At 43.5% G+C, this 24,092-nt stretch overlaps 1 protein-coding gene across 26 annotated transcripts in view; it reads right to left on the bottom strand.

Moving 5' to 3' along the window:
* LOC123503954 (voltage-dependent calcium channel subunit alpha-2/delta-3-like) overlaps positions 1-24,092 on the bottom strand; it is a 190,529-nt gene that overhangs the window by 114,560 nt on the left and 51,877 nt on the right. For all 26 annotated transcript variants that reach the window (XM_045254080.1, XM_045254082.1, XM_045254090.1 and 23 more), the window contains exon 2: positions 22,679-22,760. In XM_045254080.1, the coding sequence (XP_045110015.1) occupies positions 22,679-22,760 (82 nt within the window). The remainder of the gene's footprint in view (positions 1-22,678; positions 22,761-24,092) is intronic.

Raw genomic sequence — 24,092 nt, 5'->3', positions numbered from 1 at the left:
CTGAATAAGTTCTAATCATGAGAGAGAGAGAGAGAGAGAGAGAGAGAGAGAGAGAGAGAGAGAGAGAGAGAGAGAGAGAGAGAGAGAGAGAGAGAGAGAGAGAGAGAGAGAGTAATAACCCAGACAGACATGAGGTAGAATATGGGTAAGACCTTCTAAGTTCAGTATACAGCAACAAGGACGACTGAGCAACACAAATGGAATATTCACCACCACGCGCCTTTATGTACACACACACACACACACACACACACACACACACACACACACACACACACACACACACGTATACCTATATCACACACAAGCCGGTAATCACAAACGGCTTGCTCTCTCAAGACAATTTTCCAAGGCCAGAGACGATTAGCCGGGTTTTTTCAAGACAGTTTCTCCTTTTATTTAAACTAGAAATCTTTCCAATCCATCTCCAGAATCATAAGAATACCCTTAAAAACGCGTGTATCTTCAAATGGAGCCCTTGAAAAGCAGTGATGGGGGGAGAGCAAAGCATTTCAAAATACTCACCACAGTCTTTCTTTGATTATATTGTCTACTCTCCTCCTCGCTTACCACATTCTGCCTCTTCATCTCTATATTCGTTCGTCCTTTCCCCCTTACTTTTCTTTGGCTTTTTTCAGGATAACTTTTGAGATTAATACGTATCTTCCTGTGTTTTCCTCCTTAGCTGGATTGAACTTTGTGGAAAAAAAGTATAAGGTAACCCCAAGAACTAAATTGATTCAATTTACTTCGTGTTATTAATCCAAACTTTTAGGAACTAGTAGATAGCGGGTGGGAGGGGGAGGGGGGATTTTCTCTCTCCCTCTCTCTCTCTCTCTCTTTCTAGTGTGTGTGTGTGTGTGTGTGTGTGTGTGTGTGTGTGTGTGTGTGTGTGTGTGTGTGTGTGTGTGTGTGTGTGTGTGTGTGTGTGTGTGTGTGTGCTCCAAGATGTATTAATCTATTTATTCCTCAGATAATTCTTGATGAGAGAGAGAGAGAGAGAGAGAGAGAGAGAGAGAGAGAGAGAGAGAGAGAGAGAGAGAGAGAGAGAGAGAGAGAGAGAGAGAGAGAGAGAGAGATTCAAGGTTATAACTGCTATTCAGATAAGCAGATCAAACGGACCACTGAGCATCTAAAGCACGGTGCTCAATAGCCACAAATGACCTGCTGGCTTCCACGCACCGGGACAGCACCAACCAGGAAGCAGCAACACGTCCATCGCTGTCTATAGTTGTACGAGACAAGTAAACAGTTTTCCTTCGATACTGGACGATTTTTTTCACACTCACGGCACATTTACTCGGCATTGCCTTATGTGAAAACTTGAATAATTGTTAGGAACTCTCTGGAGTGTTCGTCTGAGGGATCAGTGACGTGACGTGATGTTTTGCTGAAGACTAATAATAAAGCCTGTATGCAGAAAGGCTATATTCTCTTACCATGGCTGTTTTTCAAGGCCAGCGGGTTTTTCAAGAGTGTTTCTCCAGTTGATAATGTAGAAATCTTGTCACTCTGCTTCTAGAACAACGTAAACGCCTTAAAAACTCGTGGAAATTTAAATAAACTCTCTCGAAATAGTGGAGGTGAAACACAGGTGGTGGCATAAGGTGGTGAGCGTGGGATCGGGCAGACGTCTACGCGTTGGTTCGAATCCTACCACGTACAGCCTTAAACACTTTGCCACTTGTCGAGTGGTTTAAAGTTACCTACATGTCACCATGATACCCAGGTTCTAGGTGGTTACACCCAAGACGAGCTTGGGTGGTGATATGGGCCCTAATATGGGTACCACTATAAACAAAATTGCCTGCGCCACTAATGGGCGGAAGCGGAACACCGCTTCCCATACACTCTTCAAGTGTGCCTACAGGCGCTATAGGCCTTAACGTAAAAAAAAAGAAAAAAAAAGTGTTTGAAAATACCAGCTATAGGTCCATATTTTGAAACACTTTGTTTTCTCACGTTAGTACTTTCCAAAGGGTCTAGTTGAGAATACTGGTGTTTTAACCCCTTCAGTACCATGATACGTTTTCATATTAATTCTGGTTACTTTTTGGTGATTTGATACAGCTAGAGAAACTTATGAGAGGATTAAAAAATGAAGACTGTGGCCATTAATCTTCTGCCCTCTATAGACCCTTCCAAATGTAAACAGAATCATCAAATCATACCCAAAACTCGTGGTAAAAATGCCTTACTAAAGGGGTTAAGGGTATTTCTATGGTTCTGGTGATGGACTGGCAAGATTTCTAGTTTATTATAAGAGAAGCCGTCTTGAAATCGTGGCTAGTCGTATCTATCGTCATGGAAAACTGTCGTGGTGAGCGAACCAAGGCGTTTCTGAATACTAGTAATACAAACAACCCTTCACTAGGAACCATCGCCATTGCAGCCTCACAGTCATTAACAGAGCGAGCGCCACACTGCATTAATATCATGGTGTTATTTCATCAGCAACATTATGCCAACAATAAAACTAATCTAATGGTGGCCTAAGCATGCTGTGTGTTTTATTATACAAGCTATATACATATTTGCATATTAATGAACGTTATACCATCTGGCTGTTAATTATATGCATATGGTTTCACATGTATACGCAAACTAGAGGGAGTCAGTGTCATAAGGAATGAATTTTTTAAAAGTTACAAAGTTCACTGGTTTCGCCACAGTATTCTCTCTCTCTCTCTCTCTCTCTCTCTCTCTCTCTCTCTCTCTCTCTCTCTCTCTCTGGCTCGTATTCTTAAAGTTTTCTGTGCTTCACCTCCACTATTTTAAAAGGCTTTATTTAAATTTGTACGAGTTTTTTTTAAGGTGCTTTTACTGTTCTAGAGGCAGACTGACAAGATTTCTACATTATTAACTGGAGAAACACTCTTGAAAACTCCGCTAATCATCTCTTTGGCCTTGGAAAATAGTTGTGGTGAGAGAGCAAAGCGTTTCTGAACATAGACATCTCTCTCTCTCTCTCTCTCTCTCTCTCTAGTAAACAAGCAGGAAATGGCTCCAATGGTAAAGTATGGAGTGGTGTGTTCTAGCGTGTGTCTAGAGGGTCAGTAGCCGACACGCAGGCCGTCACACTGCTGGATTAAGTGTTGCGGCGGCGCCAAGCTGTGCGTTCCTACCGTGGTTCGCCACACTCTTACTTGAGGTGATTTATCTGTGCAGTGTGTTACGTTTATTGGTCATTTAAAATACAGTAATGGCCTGAGAAAATATACTAAGAAAGGTTTTACACTTACGGTTTGTTTTCCTATTCTTTAAATTATTGTAATGTTCGTTATATTTTGATGATTAGGGAAAATATTTGATTATATAAATGGATTCCAAACCAATTAATTAAGCTTTGCGTAATGTAATCCTGCGCGTGAAAGGAAGGATACTGAATGGCAACAATAAACCTGCACTGTCCCAAGCAGAGCCACCACCTGCGTATGTATTAAATTAGTGAAAATATAATAAATAAATGAATAAAAAGCAAGGTCCTGAGACACGCACAAAACGCAAAAAGTAATTAAGGAAACATTCTTTTATAACACTGTATCCTATAAAAACAAACTTATAAAAAGTGTAAGGTACTATAATATACTCCAACACACACACACACACACACACACACACACACACACACACACACACACACACACATATACACACTTGAACTAATCACACACAGAGTCACAAAACACACTCAAACAGCCACACACCGAAGACTGATTAATTGAGGCGAGAACAATAGCCCCACAAACAAAGCTGTCTCCCGCACTGTCCCGCCGGGCCACCTCAACCCCGCCTCTTCAAGCGCCGCAGTCGAGAATTCCCTTTGAACTTTGCCGCGGGAGCACGACGCCGGGTTTGTAAGGCTCAGGGGAGGAAATAGCGGACGAGACTTTCAAAAGAATTCGCTGAAGGTTATCCTAACTGGACGAGGGTCAGCGCCACTAGTCCAAGTGCTGCGTCAGGAATAAAGCAGTGAGTTTTATCGGGACAGTGAATCGTACTCGTAGCCAGGCCGCGTCTGGGTTAAGGCTTCACTACTGCGCCATCTACAGGTGTGAGGTCACTGTGTACGGTAGGGAAGTACGAGTATAGTTGTATGGCTTAAGTGTAATCTAGATGTTTTTGTTCTTGGTGAAATAGTGATGTTAGATGATTATTTTAATGTAAGACGGGAAAGCTGGCCAAAAGTAACAAGAATTAAAAAGGCACACTTAGTTGCCAGTTCAGCCTTGCAGGTCCGAGAGAGTTAGCCAAAATAAAGGGATAACCAAGCACTGAGTTTTATTGGGGCAGTGAATGTTAGGTAGGCCGCGTCGGGGTTAAGGCTTCACTACTGCGTCTTCTACAGGTGTGAGGTCACTGTGTACGGCAGGGATGTCTCTGTTAAGTGATGAAGTTGTGTGGGTTTGATGTAATCTAGGTGTATTTCTTCTTGGTGAAATAGTGATGTTAGATTATTTTTTTTTTATGTAAGAGGAAAAAGCTGGCCAAGAGCAACAAAAAAAAAAAAAAAAAAAAAAAGGCCCACTTAGTTGCCAGCTCAGCCTTGCAGGTCCGAGAGAGTTAGGCAAAAGAAAGGGCTAAATGTCTTGAGACCTCCCTCTCAATTGAAGTATAGTGTGTAGTGTCTTGTCCTCTTAGCAGTGTCCCAATAGAGATGACGTGAACGAGGCCCATGTAAACAATGGAACTTTCTTTACCACAGCACAAAAAAACCTGATAACCTTATTCCTCCCTCTTTCAAACACCCTTCATTGTCTCACGTAATCAAAACGCCACAATTTAATCTCTACTAGCCCAAAATAACTGTTAATCAGCATCTCCCTATTTTAGCTCATTAACCCACAACACTGGCTTGGTTGCTGGGTGGCTGCTCCTCTGCTAATCCCGACCTGGTGTGGCGCTGTGCAATAGAGGGAAGGTAAGAGAAGCTAGGAGATGATGAAAGAAGGAGGCGAAGGAGAAATAGGAGAGGAAGAAGAAAATTACGATGTTAATGATGATGATGAAATGGAAGGTAGAGGAGGAGGAGGAGGAGAAGTAAGAAGTCACTCTCATTCTGTCACAATCCAAGAAACATAATCGACTTCACACAAGCATATACTAGCCACAATATGCTGAACCATCCGCCACACAGGGTAGAATCTAACATGGACTCGGCCAGGGATGAAAGAAGGAAGGAGAGAGAGAAGGTGAAAGAGAGAGAAGGCATGAGGAAATCGATAAAAAACACAAAACAATGGAAATACAAAACATAACACGATACAGATACAGACGTGACTTAGGGAACACTTGGATGCAAAACCAGACCACCAAACCTTTGTCGAGTTCATTTGAAAATGAATTCCCTTCACAAAGGAACGAAAGGCCGCCAAGGGAAATATTTAATCTGGTGAGGAATGGGCATATTTACCTCCTCCTAAATACCACACGTAACTCTCTTTGTGCTTCAGTACGTGCGGACTGACTGGCTTTCGAGAAGGAGAATGAGAAGGAGGAGGAGGAGGAGATGGAGGGAGTGAAGGAAAACGGGCAGAGATGAATAGGAGAATGGATTGATGGATGGAGAAAACAAGAATGGGAGGGAGGGAAAAGGGGGAGAAATGAATAGGAGAATGGATAGATAGATGGAAGAAACAAGGGAGGGAGGGAAAAAGGGAATATATGAATAGGAGAAAGCATGGATAGATGGATGGAGAAAACAAGGTGAAAGGGAGGAAGGGAGGGAGGGAGAGATGGAGCGAGGAAGGAAGAAAGGTAGGAAGGTCACATGAAAAAAAAAGATGGAGTGTGGAAGGGAGGAGAAATAAAAATATGAAAGGAATGAAGGAAGGATGAAAGGCAGAAAGGCTAATGTCAGTAAATATTAGTAAATGAATGAATAATTAGTGAAGGAGAGAACAAGAAGGGAAGGAGGAAGGAAGGGAAGGAGGGAGGGACGAGCGAGGAAAGAAAGAAGGAAGGAAGATTAGAAGAAGATTGTAGAAGGGAGGAGAAAGAGAAATATGGAAGGAAGAAAGAAAGGAAGGAAGGAAGGAAAGAAAGAAAGAAAGAAAGAAAGAAAGAAAGAAAGAAAGAAAGAAGGAAGAAGGAAGGAAGGAAGGAAGGAAGGAAAGAAGGAAGGAAGAAAAGCAATGAATATTAGTAAATGAATGAAAAATTAATCTATTGAGATGAAAAAAAAAGTTAAAACAAAACAAGGAAAGTTAAAAAGAACAAAAAAGGCAGATCAGAAGAGAAGAAAGTCGTATGAAGCAGAATAAGACAGCAGAAAATTAAGAAGAAAAAAAATCTAGGCGGAAAAATCGGCGTTGGAACTCAGTAGTAGTCAAGGAAATCTAGGCGAGATGTGGATAGCTAGCACGCACAGGGGAAACACGTCGAGCGGAAGGAAATTGTAGAATGTCGGAAACTATGTAAGGAGAGAGAGAGAGAGAGAGAGAGAGAGAGAGAGAGAGAGAGAGAGAGAGAGAGAGAGAGAGAGAGAGAGAGAGAGAGAGAGAGAGAGAGAGAGAGAGAGAGAGAGAGAGAGAGGGCGTGATGTGCCCAGAGCGAGGGATGAGTGGGGAGAGGAAGGCAGGTGAGATGAATGGGCCGAGGGACAGGAATGAGAAGCAGGCGAACGTCAATATAGATGATAACCAGGAATGTTAAAAATAGTAGTGATGAATAGCGTTTTATCTTTACCTAACCTAACCTAACGTAAGTTGACATAACCTTTACCTAACCTCACCTAACCTATAACCTAACCTAACCATACCTTACCTAACCTAACCTAACCTTATTTTACCAAACCTAACCTAGACCTACCTAACGTGACCTAACGAAACCTAACCTAACCTAACCTAACCTTACCTAACCTTACCTTACTTAACCTAACCTAACCTTATCTTACCTAACATCACCTAACCTTATCTAACCTAACCTAACATTTACCTAACCTAAGCTAAACTTCACCTAACCTAACCTAACCTAGCCTACCCTAATCCCACCTCACCTAACCTCACCTCATCTCATCTACCCTAATCTAACCTAACCCAAACTAACTTAACCTAATCTAACTTAAATCTGAATGAGGTCGAAAAGTAACACGAGGAAAGTAGTTATGTTAAATGATTGGCCTGTTTACCTGCCTGTTACCTCACTGCATTTTTTTTTCGAGAACTTTTCACGTATCAAATATTTCATACGATACACTATTGAGAGAGAGAGAGAGAGAGAGAGAGAGAGAGAGAGAGAGAGAGAGAGAGAGAGAGAGAGAGAGAGAGAGAGAGAGAGAGAGAGAGAGAGAATATTCAACACCTAATCCCAGCCCCCGCCAGACAAATCTCCTCAGATATTTTGAAATCTCCATAAAAGTTTCCAAACATTTTAAATTAAGTCATAATATCACAAAGTTAGTGTCAAGCGGAACTGCAAACCCGTGAGTCACTCCTTACTTTGTTTATGAATAAGGTTTGCCAATGAAGTACCGAGAAAAATGTGGCGGCGTTTGTCTCCCAGCCTGCCTGTCCCACTCAGCTGTGCCCGTCTCTCCATATTTCACCGAAACAAAGCGAAATACCAACACAACAAACTAAGCGCGCACACACACACACACACACACACACACACACACACACACACACACACACACACACACACACACACACACACACTACCTGGTAAGGTGCCCTAACACTTCTCTCTTAAAGTCGTGGGACTGTGGGAAATCATAGAAAGGTTACAGGAATTACGTGAATGCTTGAGAATTCTGAAATCCAGCTGTATGTACATTTATGTTGAACTCTTACCGATGCAACAGTGAACGAGGACTAATGCAAGAAGAATGGAGCGTCCATGCAGCGTCCCACTCCAGTCTTTCCCTCCTCACCCAATGAGAAGGCTAACGTGGCACGACGTGGCTCGATGACTATTCAACAGTGGGCGGACATTAGGCGGCGAGACGCTGGTACCACTCCATGTGTGTGTGTGTGTGTGTGTGTGTGTGTGTGTGTGTGTGTGTGTGTGTGTGTGTGTGTGTGTGTGTCCAGTGCACAGTATACGTAAATGCTATCAGCGGCAAAAGGACACCTCAGTTGTAACCTCCGCGTGGTGCGCCATCACAAGTTGCGGCGGTGTTTGCCTCGGACTATTACCGCCGTTTATAGACCATCACAGACTTTTAAGGATCACTGAAACTTCTTCCCAATAAGGGTCAGAAGATAACCATGAGTCAAAGACGACAAAATGGCTGATCTGAATAAGGATACTGAGAAGTTTAATCAACTGAACCTCCTTCAAAGTTGAGGCCGGCAGGGTGGAGACTCGCGTAAAAGAAGCCTTTGTTTTGTACCAAGTCGCTTTATCATGGCTGGGTCTTCGATTTTCGTTTGTGAAGTTTGTGTAATAAAGAGCCATCTGCGACATTGCTGTCTCTCACAATGCAACTTGCACCATTTCCTTACACCACCCGCACCTTCCCTGCCTTCCCTCACACCCTCATGCACCCTCACTTTCCGCGTTCCAGTTCTCGTCCCTCTCTCCCTCCCTTCCTTTCTCCCTCATACGTCTTCTCCAAAATATATAAGAAAGCAGGAAGATACTACACCTGAAGAGGCCCGAAAGAGATAAGGGAAAATGTGAAAGACAGAAGTAAGAAGAAAGGCGGTGGAAGTTAAAGCTTCTCTTACTTTTCTTATCGAAAGAAACTGACGCAGCCCCCATGAGACTGTGTGTGTGTGTGTGTGTGTGTGTGTGTGTGTGTGTGTGTGTGTGTGTGTGTGTGTGTGTGTGTGTGTGTGTGTGTGTGTGTGTGTGTGTGTGTGTGTGTGTGTGTCATGAATCTACATCTGTAATCTACCTGCCCAATGTATAAAAGGTTCAATTATCTTACGAGTCTTTGCCATGTTTGTCTCAACACTTGGGCAGTGCATGAAAGGTTACGGGTATTAAATTCTGATTTGTAGTGTCTTCATCCACACTTATAATTATAATCCAGAAACTTATTACGAAAGCTCTCTTCAGCCCTTCACCGGCTATACTGTCAGATTCTTACACATGAAGCGATGCTGAAGATAATTTTTGCTTTCCAAAGAAGAAGGAAGTAAAAAATAGGCCTTGGTGGGGGAGTTTTTCCTTCCTTTTTGTTTGATTTTTTCTTAATATCAAGTTAAGAGTAGAACCGTTGAAGGGGCGACGCCTGGCTGACCCCTGGGGCGGCAAGCGACTCCGCCACCCAAGATTTCCTGCCAGGGCCGCTGGGGAAACGAGGACCTGCCACCTGCCACTCCCTGAACCCTTTTTATTGGGGCTGTCAGCGTGGCTACCCTGGTGTAGTGGGCTGTCGGTCTGCCTGTCTCGGCCTGTCGGTGCACGGCGGGACCAGGGACCTGATGGGCGCCCACACTGTCTCTGGTAAGGTTTCCTACGGTGCTGTTTCTGTCAGGGATTTTCTTTGGTCTCTTCGCTTCCTTGTCTTATTTCCTCCACGTATTCTGTTGTTCACTTCGCCTTTTTCTTTTTGTGTTACACTTATTTCCTGATGACAGTGACAGTGACAGCAACGCAAATTTTGATAATGTTTCACGAGATGGTTTTGTGAACACGTGGTTGTAATCTTGTGTGTCACGGCTCTCTAATAATTCTCCTAAAGGCATCTACTGAGTTCAATCTAAATTTTTGGATAGTCAGTAAATATTCTAATGATGTATTTTTCCTCTCATGAAGTGATAAAGTGCCGGCCGCGCTAATTGGTGACCCTTATATTTAATTCCCCTACAAAAAACTACATTCCAATTGGTCCCTTGGTGCAGTCGTCTCGTTTTCGTGATAAATTCTACCCGATAATAACAATTCCTATGGGCGCACTAAGGACTCACCGTTGGACTTACTGTTTGAGAATAGATAGGTGACGATTACGAGTCAAGTTATCGCTCACAACTACTTTCGTGTTCTCAATCACAGCCTACACCAACACTATAGGACCTCCACAGGGACGAACCATATATCTACTCAGACTCCCTCATTGAAACCTAAAAAAAAAGGCTCGTATTCAGGAACGCTTTGCTCCCACATGCACCACAACTATTTTCAGAGGCCACGGAGATGATTGGTTCTCAAGACTGTTTCTTCCGTTAATAATGTAGAAATGGTGTTAATTTGTCACTAAAACCGCAAAGACATCCTTAAAACTCTGGGTAACTTAAACTACAGACTTAAAATAGTGAAGGTGTAGCGCAGTGTTTCAGAATACAGTCCCAAGGCTCATACACTCATCATAGACGCAGCATTACTGTTTTCTTTCTTTATCAACCTCACGCGATATTCCTGAATTTGGAATATCCGCGCCACGAACGTGAATGTATTAATACTATTTCTCATATGGTTTTACGAAGCGAACAATCAATCACGTCCTAGAATTGTACTCTTTCTTGGCTACAACAATATCCTTCCACAGAACGGATGAACTAAAATAAGCAGACGAGGAAGAAGGAAACTTTCATAACCTAATAACGGACGGACGAACAAACTGCACGCTTAATAATGATAGCAAATCCAATCTTCACCAAGCAATTCATCATCAGATCCCATTAAGAGCATTAATTACAGCTTAACATCTATTTTTATCCCAGCACTCCATCCCGCGAGGCGTTGGGTGCACGGTTGTCCCTCAGTCTGCGGTGCGTCTACCCGCGGCGGCTGTGGGCACTGAAGCACTGAGCGTGTGGGTGATTACTGTGGCTCTGACGCTGTACTGTTGACACTGATTATAAAATTACTGGTGCTGCTCAAATTCAGCGCAAGGGTTAGGCCACGCAAAGGCAGGCGACGGGCGGAGTAATGCGCCCCGCAGGGAAAGTCACTGCGACGCTGATACCCTCATAGGATCTTATTAGCGAATTTTCGTTCCCTGAGCAGCCATACGCCTGAACTGAGAGAGAGAGAGAGAGAGAGAGAGAGAGAGAGAGAGAGAGAGAGAGAGAGAGAGAGAGAGAGAGAGAGAGAGAGAGAATGGTGGGGCAGATGCTGGGACGGGCTGACAGTGAGACAGAAGGACAGTCTATATCTACAACACACACACACACACACACACACACACACACACACACACACACAGGCAGCAGCCCCCGCCCAGCCAGTGGTTCCTCCGAGGGTCACTCATCTTTAACATCGCTTGCCCCCCGCCACCCCCGGCTGCCGGCTGCCCCAGACCTCCCTTCGTCCCGTCCCGAGGCCACTTGCCAGATTTTTCTTCGACATTCTCTGTTTTCGGAAGAGTAAATATTCGAGGATAATCAGGATGGAAAGCAATGCAAGCACCGGAGTTTTTAGAAAAATGTCAACTCCTACTTCTCCCCAATTGCAAGATGGCACTGCATTCACCGGCCTCAGTCTGTCACGCGGGGCTTACAATCAATAAATTTAGTTTTGCGAGTGTTCCACATTGGACGCAGCACAGTGTTATATCAGCAGCGTGACAGTCACACCTGCGAATGAATCCCCGTCAACAATGTGCCGGCTTTAACCCCTTCAATACTGAGACACATTTTTACCTTGATTTTTGGGTATGATTAGACGATTTTATTTGCATTAGGAAGGCTCTATGGAAGTCAAAAGATTAATGGCCAGTCCTTATCATTTTAATCCCAACATATGTTTCTGAACCTATATGAAATCGCCAAAATAGTAACCAAAATGAATATAAAAACGCGTCCTGGTACTGAAGAGATTAACACCGTCGCCTCGCCCGTCACCTCAGTGTGTATACTGAAGGACAGCTGCGCCGCACATTGGGAAGATTGCACGTGAACCCAGTCTAGACACCATACAGACCAATACTTGTCTCAATATACTCATCTCACTTCACTGCTCCAAAAAACTAGTCAGCAATAAGAAATAGAAAAAAAATAAATCTCCAAAAAGTTCAGTGTGCTTAAAAAAAAGTGAAATAATAATAATAATAATAATAATAATAATAATAATAATAATAATAATGATAACAATAATAATAATAATAATAATGTAACGATGAGCGACATTTTCACTAATTACCAACTTGAAAGAGAACACATCTAGCGAGGAAACACACACACACACACACACACACACACACACACACACACACACACACACACACACACACACACACTAACACAACCCGGAAGCAGAGGAGGAATAAAAGAATATCAACACACTTCCGAATACCCCACAGCGCCGCCGCCTCCTCCTCCTCCTCCTCCTCACACTCGGACTGCTACCGCCTCTTGTCTAGGCCGGCACGGGACACGGTCATGAAGAGGCAAAAGGCCGAGGAAAAGAAGAAAGAGGAGGAGAAGGAGGAATATACAAAGGAATACAAAGGAAAGACCAAGCAACAACAGACCATGGGGTCCTTACTAGTCTGCTTGGTTAACTATTCTATACTAATTACACAGTGTGAGAGACAGGACAGCAAAGCAGATGGCTCCTCCCCACCCACCCATCCCACCAGCCGAAGCTGGCCGGAAAAGGAAAGGCACCATGTGGTATTGAAAAACCAAATGGAATTTTAGAGGATAGAGAAAAGAAGTTGTAATCTACGTCTACTCTTGTTGTGGGGGACTATGTAGGTGCTTGACGGTTATGTAGTGTGGTGAATGTGTATGTGGGTGGAGTCACAGTGTGGATGTCGGAGGGGTGGTGCGGCAGCCTTGCCTGGCTATTTCAAGGAAGACAGCAGTCAATCAGGCCCCAGCTCCGTTCACTCCACTGAGTAAGCGTACTTTCCTTGAGGGACGCCGTACACTGATTTCCCCCTTCAACATTGATCCCTGGTCGTCCCGATGGTGATGAAAAATTAACAGGGCCCTAGACAAACACAACCCGTCACAGGTCGAAAGTGGGAGTAGTGACCGTTAACTCAGGGTTATCTGTGAGTGTAAGTATAGTATAGTGTAATGTAAATGTGGACACAGTGTAGAGGTCAAGAGGTGGTGCGGCAGCCTTGCCTGGCGCTTTCAAGGAGGCAGCAGTCAATCAGGCCCCAGCTCCGTTCAGTCCACTGTAAAAGTGTACTTCCCACTAAGGGGCGCCGCACACTACATGGTTACCCCCTGCAGCAGTGACCCTGGTACTTTAATTCCCGATGATGATCACTACTGTCAGGGCTCCTGACTTTCCACAGCCCGTCACAGGTCGAGAGTAGTAGTAGTGACCGTTAACTCGGGGCTGTCTGTGTCGTGTAAGGAGGGTAAGTGTATTCGCGAAACACCCCGCAATTCACGATCTGAGGCATATTTCTTTATGGACGGCGCAAATTACTCGGAGATAAACAGTGACAACCGGGGATTAGTTTCGAAATATTTGTCAAGACGAATTTTGAATGTCTCAATAGTACCTGAATCAACTACGTTCGATGGCAAACCGTTCCAAATATTGATAATGCGATTAAAGAAAAAATGTTTGGCTTCGTTTGTTTTAAATCGCTTTCCTATTACCTTGAAACCGTTGTTTCTGGTGAAATTTGACCGGTCAAGCGTTAGGAAGTTATCAGGATTCATATTCGTAAATCCCTTAAAAATTTTGAAGAGTGTGATAAGGTCCCTTCGTAATCGACGTTTGGAAAGAGTAAATAAATTTAGTTCTTTAAGTCGTTCCTCGTATGGTTTATTACGTAATCTTGGAACCATTTTAGTTAATCGACGCTGTATTCTTTCTAATTTTTCAATGTCTTTCTTATAATAGGGTGACCAAAATTGTACGTTATATTCAAGGTGTGGGCGTACGAGCGAATTATATAAAGTTAATATTATCTCTTCCGTTTTGAATGTGAATGATCTTCTGATAAAGCCGAGGAGGAGGAGGAGGAGGAGGAGGAGGAGGAGGAGGAGGAGGAGGAGGAGGAGGAGGAGGAAGAGGAAAAATAAACACATTTACAAATAAAAAGGAAAGAATATGCGTACAAAGGAAAAGAAGAGGAGGAGGAGGAGGAGGAGTAAGACTAAAACCTTCCTTGTCCTTTTCTTATAATGCACATCTCTCTCTCTCTCTCTCTCTCTCTCTCTCTCTCTCTCTCTCTCTCTCTCTCTCTCTCTCTCTCTCTCGCAAGAAAGTTGACGTTAATGCCGCAATTGTGACTCCTTCAATCTCGTTCATTATTTCTGCCTTAATTTCTAGTCTTCCATCGCGCCTCCTCATTCGCTCCTACCAACACTCCCTAATTTTAGCACGCTCATCCACGGCCCTCTGGTGGTGGTGGTGGTGGTGGTGGTGGTGGTGGTGGTGGTGGTGGTGGTGGTGGTGGTGGTGGTGGTGGTGGTGGTGGTCTCTTTTCAAATCTCATCTATTATTTTTTTCTCTTTCAGTTTTTTTTCTTTTTCTCTTCTCCATTTTATTAACTTATTTTTTTTTAGTCTATCTTCTTTTTTAATCTTTCTGTATCTCTAGTTTTTTTTTTTTTCATCCCATCGGTTGATTTCGCTTCCTCATCTTCTTTTTCCTCCTCTTTCTCCTCCTCCTCCTCCTCCTCCTCCTCCTCCTCCTCCTCCTCCTCCTCCTCCTGATTCCACCTCTTTCACCACATGAAAAATCTTCCTATACCATGAAAAGATGGTTTTAGATGGATTATTCTCTCTCTCTCTCTCTCTCTCTCTCTCTCTCTCTCTCTCTCTCTCTCTCTCTCTCTCTCTCTCAGGCGGAAAGGATCAAGGCATTAAATCTTCCTCTCTCTCTCTCTCTCTCTCTCTCTCTCTCTCTCTCTCTCTCTCTCTCGGCGTGGAGATGATAGAATTATATCTCTCGGCGCTGTGGGTTTGTGGGAATAGGGCGACTTAATGATAATCAGCGAGCCAAATGGATTTAACTTTACATATAAGTTGTAGAGAAAGAAGCCAACCAACACAATGATTCACAGGTCACTGAAGGTAGTTTTGATGGAGTCTGGTGCTGATGGTTCTTCTTCCCTCTCCCTCTGTCTCTCGGTCTGTTTCGTCTGTCTCTGTCTTTGTCTCTATGTCTCTCGGTTTATTTGTCTGTCTGTATGTAGTCTGTCTATCTGTCCGTCTCTCTCTCTCTCTCTCTCTCTCTCTCTCTCTCTCTCTCTCTCTCTCTCTCTCTCTCTCTCTCTCTCTCTCTCGTTAATATAATGTAAAGGTATTCTTGATGAAGTTTTTCCTCTGCTGGTGGTGCTTCTATCTCACTTTCTTTCGTCTGTCTGTCTCTCTCTCTCTCTCTCTCTCTCTCTCTCTCTCTCTCTCTTCTAACATAATGTGGAGTTCCTCGTCTCTACGTAATCAATTATGTAAATGTCATACAATTTGTGTGATTCATCAAACTGATTATTCCCGAAACCAAATCTCCATAATATTTTGGAATCGTAAAAGAAACTCGTATATAGTTTCATAAATCAAGCTACTCTTCTCTACTTTCTCTACTCTCTCTCTCTCTCTCTCTCTCTCTCTCTGTCTTTCCTTCGCCATCTGGAAGCCTGATTCTGCTACAAACTCTCTACTTTGGGAGAAATTTTGTAGGGATTTCGTCTTAATGGAATAAAAAGACGGATTATTCGTGTAGACGCCCAGACAGCCACTCGTGAAGCCGTCAGTGGTGGTGGTGGTGGTGGTGGTGGTGGTGGTGGTGGTGGTGGTGGTGGTGGTAAAAAGAAAAAAGAAAAAGTTCCAGTTCCCTTCAAAAGTTGTTGGTAAAGTAGTAGTAGTAGTAGTAGTAGTAGTAGTAGTAGTAGTAGTAGTAGTAGTAGTAGTAGTAGTAGTAGTGGTGGTGGTGGTGGTGGTGGTGGTGGTGGTGGTGGTGGTGGTGGTGACTGGAAAAGTGGTAATGGAGAGTTCTTGTTCGCTATCATGGTGGTGGTCATGGTAGTGTCAGTACGTGTAGTAGGAGAGATGGCAGTTTATTTACTGGCAATGGTGGTGGTGGTGATGGTGGTGGAGGTAGGAGAAAAAAAAGAAAGTTTTTTATCAGTATTGGAAGTTCATGTCTAATTAATATCTACAAGGTTTCTTTTGTACACGTGTTAATGTTGCAGAATATTCCTCCGTTCCATTATCTACCACTTACGATGATTATCTTTCATAACACTTTATTTTCTTTCTTATCAGCATTATTTTCCACCATTATCTATTTCCTCTTTCCCACGCTAACTCTTGCCTTCCCTGTTTCCTGCTGGCGTGAAATAATATCGTTCGTGAGGTAAATAATCTGTTTTCATTCTCAACAGAAAGCTTCTAAAAACACGAATTTTCGATGAACCTGGAATGAAAAAACAAAACAGCTGTATGAATATGAAGAAGTTATCTGTACCCAAAGCAAGCCATCTGATCTCCTACCTCTGGCAATGTCAACGCCTAACTATCTGGCTGACTGGGTTCCTGGCGGGCTTCCTGTCTGTCTAACTGTCTGAGTTCCTCCCTTGCTCCCTGTCTGGATAACTGTCTGTCTGCTTGGCTGGGTTCCTGGCCTGTTTCCTGTCTGCCTAAGTGTCTGTCTGGGTGGTTGGGTGGCTGGATGGTTGGGTGGCTGGCTGGTTGGGTAGCTGGGTGGGTGGGTGGGTGGGTGACTGCCTGGCTGGCACGGCGTGGTGGAGTAAGCTGAGGGTGTAAGGTCGGGGTGTGTACAGCGCGTGCGTGGTCGGGTCCTGTACACCTCACACTCGCAATCCTTCACACCAGCTTATTCTGGCGGGGAGGTTGGTGGTGCTTAATTCACGCGGCCCAACCTGTCCCTTGGCACAGTGTCCGGTGGCCACCAGAAAATTATTTTCCTTCAGGGATACCCTCGCATTTTTTTCGTACCCCACGTTACAGCATTTTCACGGCAATGTATTTCACAGGAGGATGCCGGTAAACTTCCTTCCCATGCAGGCGAAGCGGTACTCAGGTTTAAAGGTGAGGGCAGCTCCGGAAGGTTTCGTGGATGACATTACTTTTTTTCCCTCCCGTCCTCACCTCCTGCAAGTGTTGAACAGTGAAGCGAGAGTGAAGGGCCGGGCAAGACAGGGTAGGGACGGGCCTGCAAGGACAGGGTAGGGCAGGGCTGGGCTGGGCAGGGCAGGGTAGGACAGGCGGGGAGAGCAGCACGGTATTTCTCATAAAACGTTTATCTTTAGTGAGTCACAGAGGCTCCAGCGATAAAAGAATCACAGAATGTTGACCGATTGTTCATAAAAGGGAAAAAGTCATGCTGTCACAAAATGCATATAACGTCTTATTCTAAACATTTCCACCTTGATCTCGCATTCTCTTCCGTTCCCTAAAATCAGTCCTGACACCATCTCTCTCTTCTTCTTCAGAAAGCATCGTCCGACACACATAATTATTATTCCTTGTAGATTTAAAATTCAGTGCGGCTAAATCAGTCAAGACGGGCACCCACAAGAAATAACATTTTGCAAGGGTCTTATTTTCCGTGAAGAAAATTGGTTAAGCTAAAAGAATTAAACTTTTAATTGAATGACAGATTCTTTCAGGAAGTTTACAGTGTCTGGCAGTGAATTTACTCTAACCAAAAACTGATTATAATTTGTAAAGAAAAACGAATAACGAAAATAAATAGTAACTGTGTCAATGATAGAGGAATAAGTATTACATCAGGAAAAAATATATACATTGGTAGACATTTACGAAAGAAGGAGCAAAAAAGATATCAATGAAAGAGGTAGAGACACTTTATTAGAGAGGAATGAAATAAGATACGGGGAATAAATATAAATAGTAAAACGTAAAATCTCTCTCTCTCTCTCTCTCTCTCTCTCTCTCTCTCTCATTGCCCGTTACTGGTATCAAGACCCTCGTGGATTATAGCGGGAGCAAAGCATCCCCCAACCGATCCTTTCCAACGCATGAAAAGTTCCTATACAAGTTATGGAAATTCGACGACGGCTGACGCATATATCCAAGCATTCATTGTTTTGCGGCATGCCTCCTTTTTTTCCCCTTTTTACCAATACACACAATAGTTGTACATAAAACTGCTTTGCTTATGCGTTTGATTTGGTTACATTTCGAGAATAATGTGTGTGTGTGTGTGTGTGTGTGTGTGTGTGTGTGTGTGTGTGTGTGTGTGTGTGTGTGTGTGGCAAAAGGATACACACACACACACACACACACACACACACACACACACACACACACACACACACACACACAAATACCCTGACACGTATGGCTGAGTAAATGGGTATTTCCGAAACGACATAAATTAAAACATGAAAAAGAGATCACCACGCTTTGGCTGTGCTTCTCAAGGGGAACGGTACCAGAAAATGTAGACAAATTCAGCTTATTCGAAGATCAGGAGAGTGGAACCACAAGCTGACGCGCATTAAAGATATAAGGAGATGCACCACGCTACGCACGTCCACTGCTGGTCTCCTGGGATGTGAGGGAAATGAAGCAGACGCGTGCAAACCCACCACTGGCCACGAATCTTACGTTCTCCCAGGGCCACATATGCATCTGCCGATTCTGTCCCCATCTCCCTTCCCTCGCGAGACCAACACAGGAATCTGGTCTGAGAAATGCATGTCAGGATTCGTAGAAAACTTCTAACTGTAATGTATAAGTTTTTGGTCTCAGTTTCTCTATCTCACTATAGTTTTCTTAAGTGACAAGTCTTTCTAGAATCTCTCTTTAAATGCCTTATATGAGAAGCACGAGTGAATACACCTTCTACCTTTAAGCCATTTAGTACTGGGACGGATTTTTACCATGAGTTTGGGTGCCGTGAAGCGATTTTATGTACATTAGGGAGGGTCTAGGGAGGTCAGAAGATTAATGGCCAGTTTTCACTATTTTAATCTCCACATAAGTTTCTGAAGCTGTACAAAATCATTAGGTAGTAAGGAGAATGAATATGGAAACATGTCATGGTACTGTAGTGGTTAAGAATATTCCTTTAAGCTCGCATTACATTACATTCAATCTAATTTAGTAAGTGTATGGTTCTAAGACTGTCCATCTGTCTGTATCTCTGTCTGTGTGTTCCTGTGCCTTGTACCTACCATCTGCACTTTTTTTTGTTACGTTTAACTTTTAATTTCTTTACACATACACCGCCCCCCCCCAACACACACAGGAAAACAAAGAACAAGGCTGAACAAATGAAAAGAAAACACGCTTGTTGTTGCCTTCGTCTAAAAAGAATTAGAACAATAAAACTATAAAAGCTATTCAGTGTGGAAAGAGACCAGATGTGCCTCCGCTACTCGCTATCTTTCGGTGGGAAACACTCTACCACCACCAATGTACATTTGAGATCGTGACTAGCAGAAGGCGACGATCCATCACACACACACATCCACACACACACACACACACACACACACACACACACACACACACACACACACACACACATACACGCACTTTAGGGACAAGATACGCCTTCGCCACTCGCTATCTTTAGGCGGGAGACACTGCAGGTACCTCACTGTTACGGTACCACCGCCAATGTACCTACGTGGATCGTGACTAGCAGTAGACGATCCATCGATCACACACACACACACACACACACACACACACACACACACACACACAGTGACACACACATTAGGTTTCAATGCTCTTAACTCCTTCAATACTGAGATGCATTTTTACCATGAATTTTAGGCATGATTAGAGGATTTTATTTGCATTACGAAGAATCTATGGAGGTCAAAAAAATTAATTGCCAGTCCTTACTATTTCAATCCCCCACATATGTTTCTGAAGCTGTATAAAATCTTCAAGAAGTAAGCAGAATGAATAGGAAAAACGCGGCACGGTGCTGAAGGGGTTAAGGCAACTCAGGAGTTTCAAACGACAACACTAGATTGCTACATCCTTAATGTCGCCTATACTGAGACTCAGTGAATGCAGGAAAGAGGCCATCAAGCACCACTTGTCCACTAACTCAATTTAGCGTCATTTCCTTTTCATTCGGGTATTCTCTTCATTTAAGTCAGTTGGTGTCCGTTGCTTGGCTTATACGGTGTATATACCGCGACCACACACACACACACACACACACACACACACACACACACACCGGGTAGGCAGTTCCAGATCCCACAGTTGTCCCGCACGTCACCTTGGTAAACTAGCGAAGAACTTATGGTAAATAGGAGGGCCCAAGGCTAAATATCAAGGTTGCCTGTTGTCGGAGGTGTGTATTGATCAAGTGTCTTCCCCTTGAGCCCCACGAGTGACTGCGTGCCGGTGTGCGAGTCTCGTCTCTCGTTCTCTCGTTCTCTCGTCACCACTAGCCTCGCCCCTTACACTTCTCGGCCTCACAGTCTCGTTAAGCCAGCCCTCCATCACCGGGCACCACTCATTAGCACCCCCCTCACTATATCACCAGTCCAAGCTTGCATCACCACACTGTAATACACTGCCATCCTAGTGCAGCTCTCACCATCGCTGCTTCTGTCTCCACTCGCAATCTATTCCTTGCACTGCACACAAAACCTGCCCTTCAGTTTTCATTTACACAACAAAATTGTAAGCATCACGTGCAGGACAATTTTATACACTGATTACCTGACAAATAACACGCAACATGTATATACCGTACGTGTGTATGTGTGTGTGTGTGTGTGTGTGTGTGTGTGTGTGTGTGTGTGTGTGTGTGTGTGTAGAGAAAGGCTTACCGCACACTCCAGATCATCGCTCAATAAACTTGTTCAAACCGCGGGAAAAAAAGTAAAAAACAGCGTGTATCCTTCCATTGTGAACAAGGTATAGCCGTACATTAGCCTATAATCTGATTACAGATTTCCAACATTCAGCATTGGAGGGGAAACTGTGACTAATTAACACACAGAAACAGAAAGTTGCGTCACGTAGTCTGCACGCTTACCGGAAACAGAATCAAATGAAACTGAACGAAATAAATAACACATAATAACCACTCAAAAAATCAACAAATATGATTAAACAAGGTAAACTAAATGCGTGAAAGCTCAACCAATTTTTTCGCAATATTATAACGAATTGCCTTTACCCCCTTCCTTACTGAGACTCATCTTTATCTCGATTTTGGAGTATGATAAGACATTTTATTGACATTAGGAAGCGTCTATGGGGGTCAGAAGATTAGTAGGCAGAAAATTCACTATTCTAATCCCCTTATAAATTTCTGAAGCTGTGTAAAAACATCAAATAGTATGCGGAATGAATATGAAAACGCGTTATGGTACTTAAGACGTTAAAGAGGAGACAACATGAATGAAGAAATTAGTTAAAGGTAACACAAGAAGGAAATGAATCAGAAATATAATAGGAGGAAAGAAACAGCAACTGAGAGAAGAAGAAACTTGATATAAGAGAAGGAAGAAATAAAACTATGAAAACTACAGAAGTAACAAGACCGCCATCCTTTCTCATTCCGGGAATATCTGTGTTACAACGAAGCTTATGTATGTTAACTTGAACAATTACACTCAGTTCATTGAAGCAACCAAGGCCTATATTTTGAAACACTTCCGCACCTCACAGCACCTTCACTATTTTCAAAGGACTCTAGTTGAAGTGACATGGGTTTTTAAGGATGTTTCTGTAATTCTAGCGACATGTTAATGAGTTTTCTGCATTATCAACAGGACAAATACTCTTTAGAACTCGGCTAATTGTCTCAGTGGTCTTTGAAAATGCTCGCGGTGAGAGAGGGAAACGTTTCTAAATATGGCACCAAGTCTTCTCATGACGTTCTAAAAAAAAAAAAAAAAAAGAGGCGATGAGAACGGTTGAATATAATGCTTTTCAGCCTTCCGCGTCAGTATCCATAGGGGCGTGTCTGGATATCACACACACACACACACACACACACACACACACACACACACACACACACACACACCACTACAACCAAAACCAGATTCACGATTAAAACATGAAAACGCTAGTTAATGTGGCGAGCCTCAGGTATAATACAATTAACGATGCCATTCCATAATCAAGTTTCGCTCCGTAATCCCATGACAAATTCGCAAAGATATCGAGGCTAAGCTGAATTAATCATCCTAATGGGTGTCCGCTAAGCACATTACATCACACGGTGCTTTGTTGTGGCCGATCACCCTTTCTACCTCTATACCTTCCTGCCTCATTCACCTCCGCTACCCCCGATGCGCCGACTGACCTACCTATTCCGCTACGCTCCCCCAGGTAACCTAACTCCTGTGTGCTTTGTTCTCCAGGACTAGTTGGAGTAGTATATAGTGAGTGTGTTTGTATTGTTCTTCGTGATCTATTTTTGTTATCATTATGGAGTGCAGTAGTTTGCTTGGGTAGACTTGTGTATTTGCTATGCTCTTTATGGGGCATTACGTTCGTGTTGTATTGTAATGGTGTTTTCGTTATATTAGAGGGCAAAGTGTCTCCACTGCTACGGGTGTGTGTGCATGTGTACGTGTCGGTGTGTGTGCGTGCTCTGAAGTTCTTTTATTTTCTCCCTCCCATTCTAACCGCTCTTCTCCCACCCACTCACACCACTCCATGAACCCCCCCCCACAAAAAGTAACGCAGTCTGCTGATTTCTTTTATTTTCAAAGTTTTCCTGTTTGTGGCTGAAGTCGAAGATATTTTTTTCCCTTCCTTTTTTTCCTCACGCTGGAGAGGTGAAGCAAAGGGCGCCGGGACACTTCAAGCCACAGACACATAAGTTACGGAGGAAAATGAAGAAAACAAACAGGTAAACATAAACAGGCAAACAATCCGTGACTTACGTCTTTGATGTCATTGTAGAGTGCAAAGGCGTTCGACAGATGGAATATATGGTTGCCGATCTTCCTGGCCCAGAATTCGACTCTGTAATAATAATAAATGCACATTAGCACAGGTGAATAAAGGGGCGATACACACACACACACACACACACACACACACACACACACACACACACACACACACACACACACACACACACTTAACAAAAAGAGCGGGAAAGAAAACATGCAAGTGGTAAAAACTGTAAATACTCGTGTAATAATTGAGTGAAGTGCTTATCAATTACATCTACTTAGAATAGCCGGTGTATAGATGTGCTGGAAGACATAGAAACACACAGACATGCGAGATATGAGAAAACAAAGCATACATCTGTCATACTTGTATACGCGACTCTTATACACAAACGTAACCAAAATATATGTGTGTGTGTGTGTGTGTGTGTGTGTGTGTGTGTGTGTGTGTGTGTGTGTGTGTGTGTGTGTGTGTGTGTGTGTGTGTGTGTGTGTATGCATGTATGTGTGTGTGTGTGTGTGTGTGTGTGTGGGAGAGAGCTAGATCGAAACAAGCACCTTTTAAAAACCCAGCAATACTTGGCGTTTCATTAACTTCTCTCTTGACTTTCCCCACAAAACCACTATTTTTTACACACTGCTCTCACATCACGTCCACTTCTCCCACGCACCTTTTAGTTCAGCTTGCAAGGCGCGAAGCTGAACAGCGTGACACGCAGAGAACGAGGAGGAATTAGATCTTTTGAAAGGACTGAGTGTGTTCTGATGGACATTAGTGAATTCTGCTATTCGAGATGGAAATAAAGAGTGAGGAGAGCTTACGTGTTATTTTGAAGGGGTGTTAAAAGAGTAAAAGCAAGGAAGAGAACTGTTGCGTACGTGTCTGTTTGAGGACGACAAGAACAAAAGAACATAAGAAAATATGAGTTTAGGCTGATAGCTCGTGAGTACCAGGACTACCAACACACTCTCCCTCTTCCTCTCTCTCTCTCTTTCTCTCACTTTCACGGCACTTGACCTTCGCTGCTCACGTCTCCGCGTACTCATTAACCCACGCATGTATCGTCCGCAGCGGCAAACTTTGCAGGCATTATTTTTCATCGTCCATTCATTGTTGGTCCTTTTTACTCCCTAATGGGCTTCATGAGACCTTCAGCTCCCTCTCTGATGGCGGCCATAAAGACTTGCTTTATTAACTTAATCCAATAAGTTGAGAGTGCTGAGGTTATCTGATGGTAGTTAAAGTGTACCTTGGGGAGCATTCTCTCTCTCTCTCTCTCTCTCTCTCTCTCTCTCTCTCTCTCTCTCTCTGCGACAAAGGGTGAGAACAAATGCACGGTTTAAAAGTCTTCCTGCAATACCCGCCGTTTCATTAGCTTCCCTGCAGTCCTTCACTACA

This window comes from Portunus trituberculatus, chromosome 15 (assembly GCF_017591435.1).
Source record: "Portunus trituberculatus isolate SZX2019 chromosome 15, ASM1759143v1, whole genome shotgun sequence".
Taxonomy (NCBI): Eukaryota; Metazoa; Arthropoda; class Malacostraca; order Decapoda; family Portunidae; genus Portunus; species Portunus trituberculatus.
Note: the sequence above shows the minus strand (reverse complement) of the source record. Positions and strands in the feature narration are given on the sequence as shown.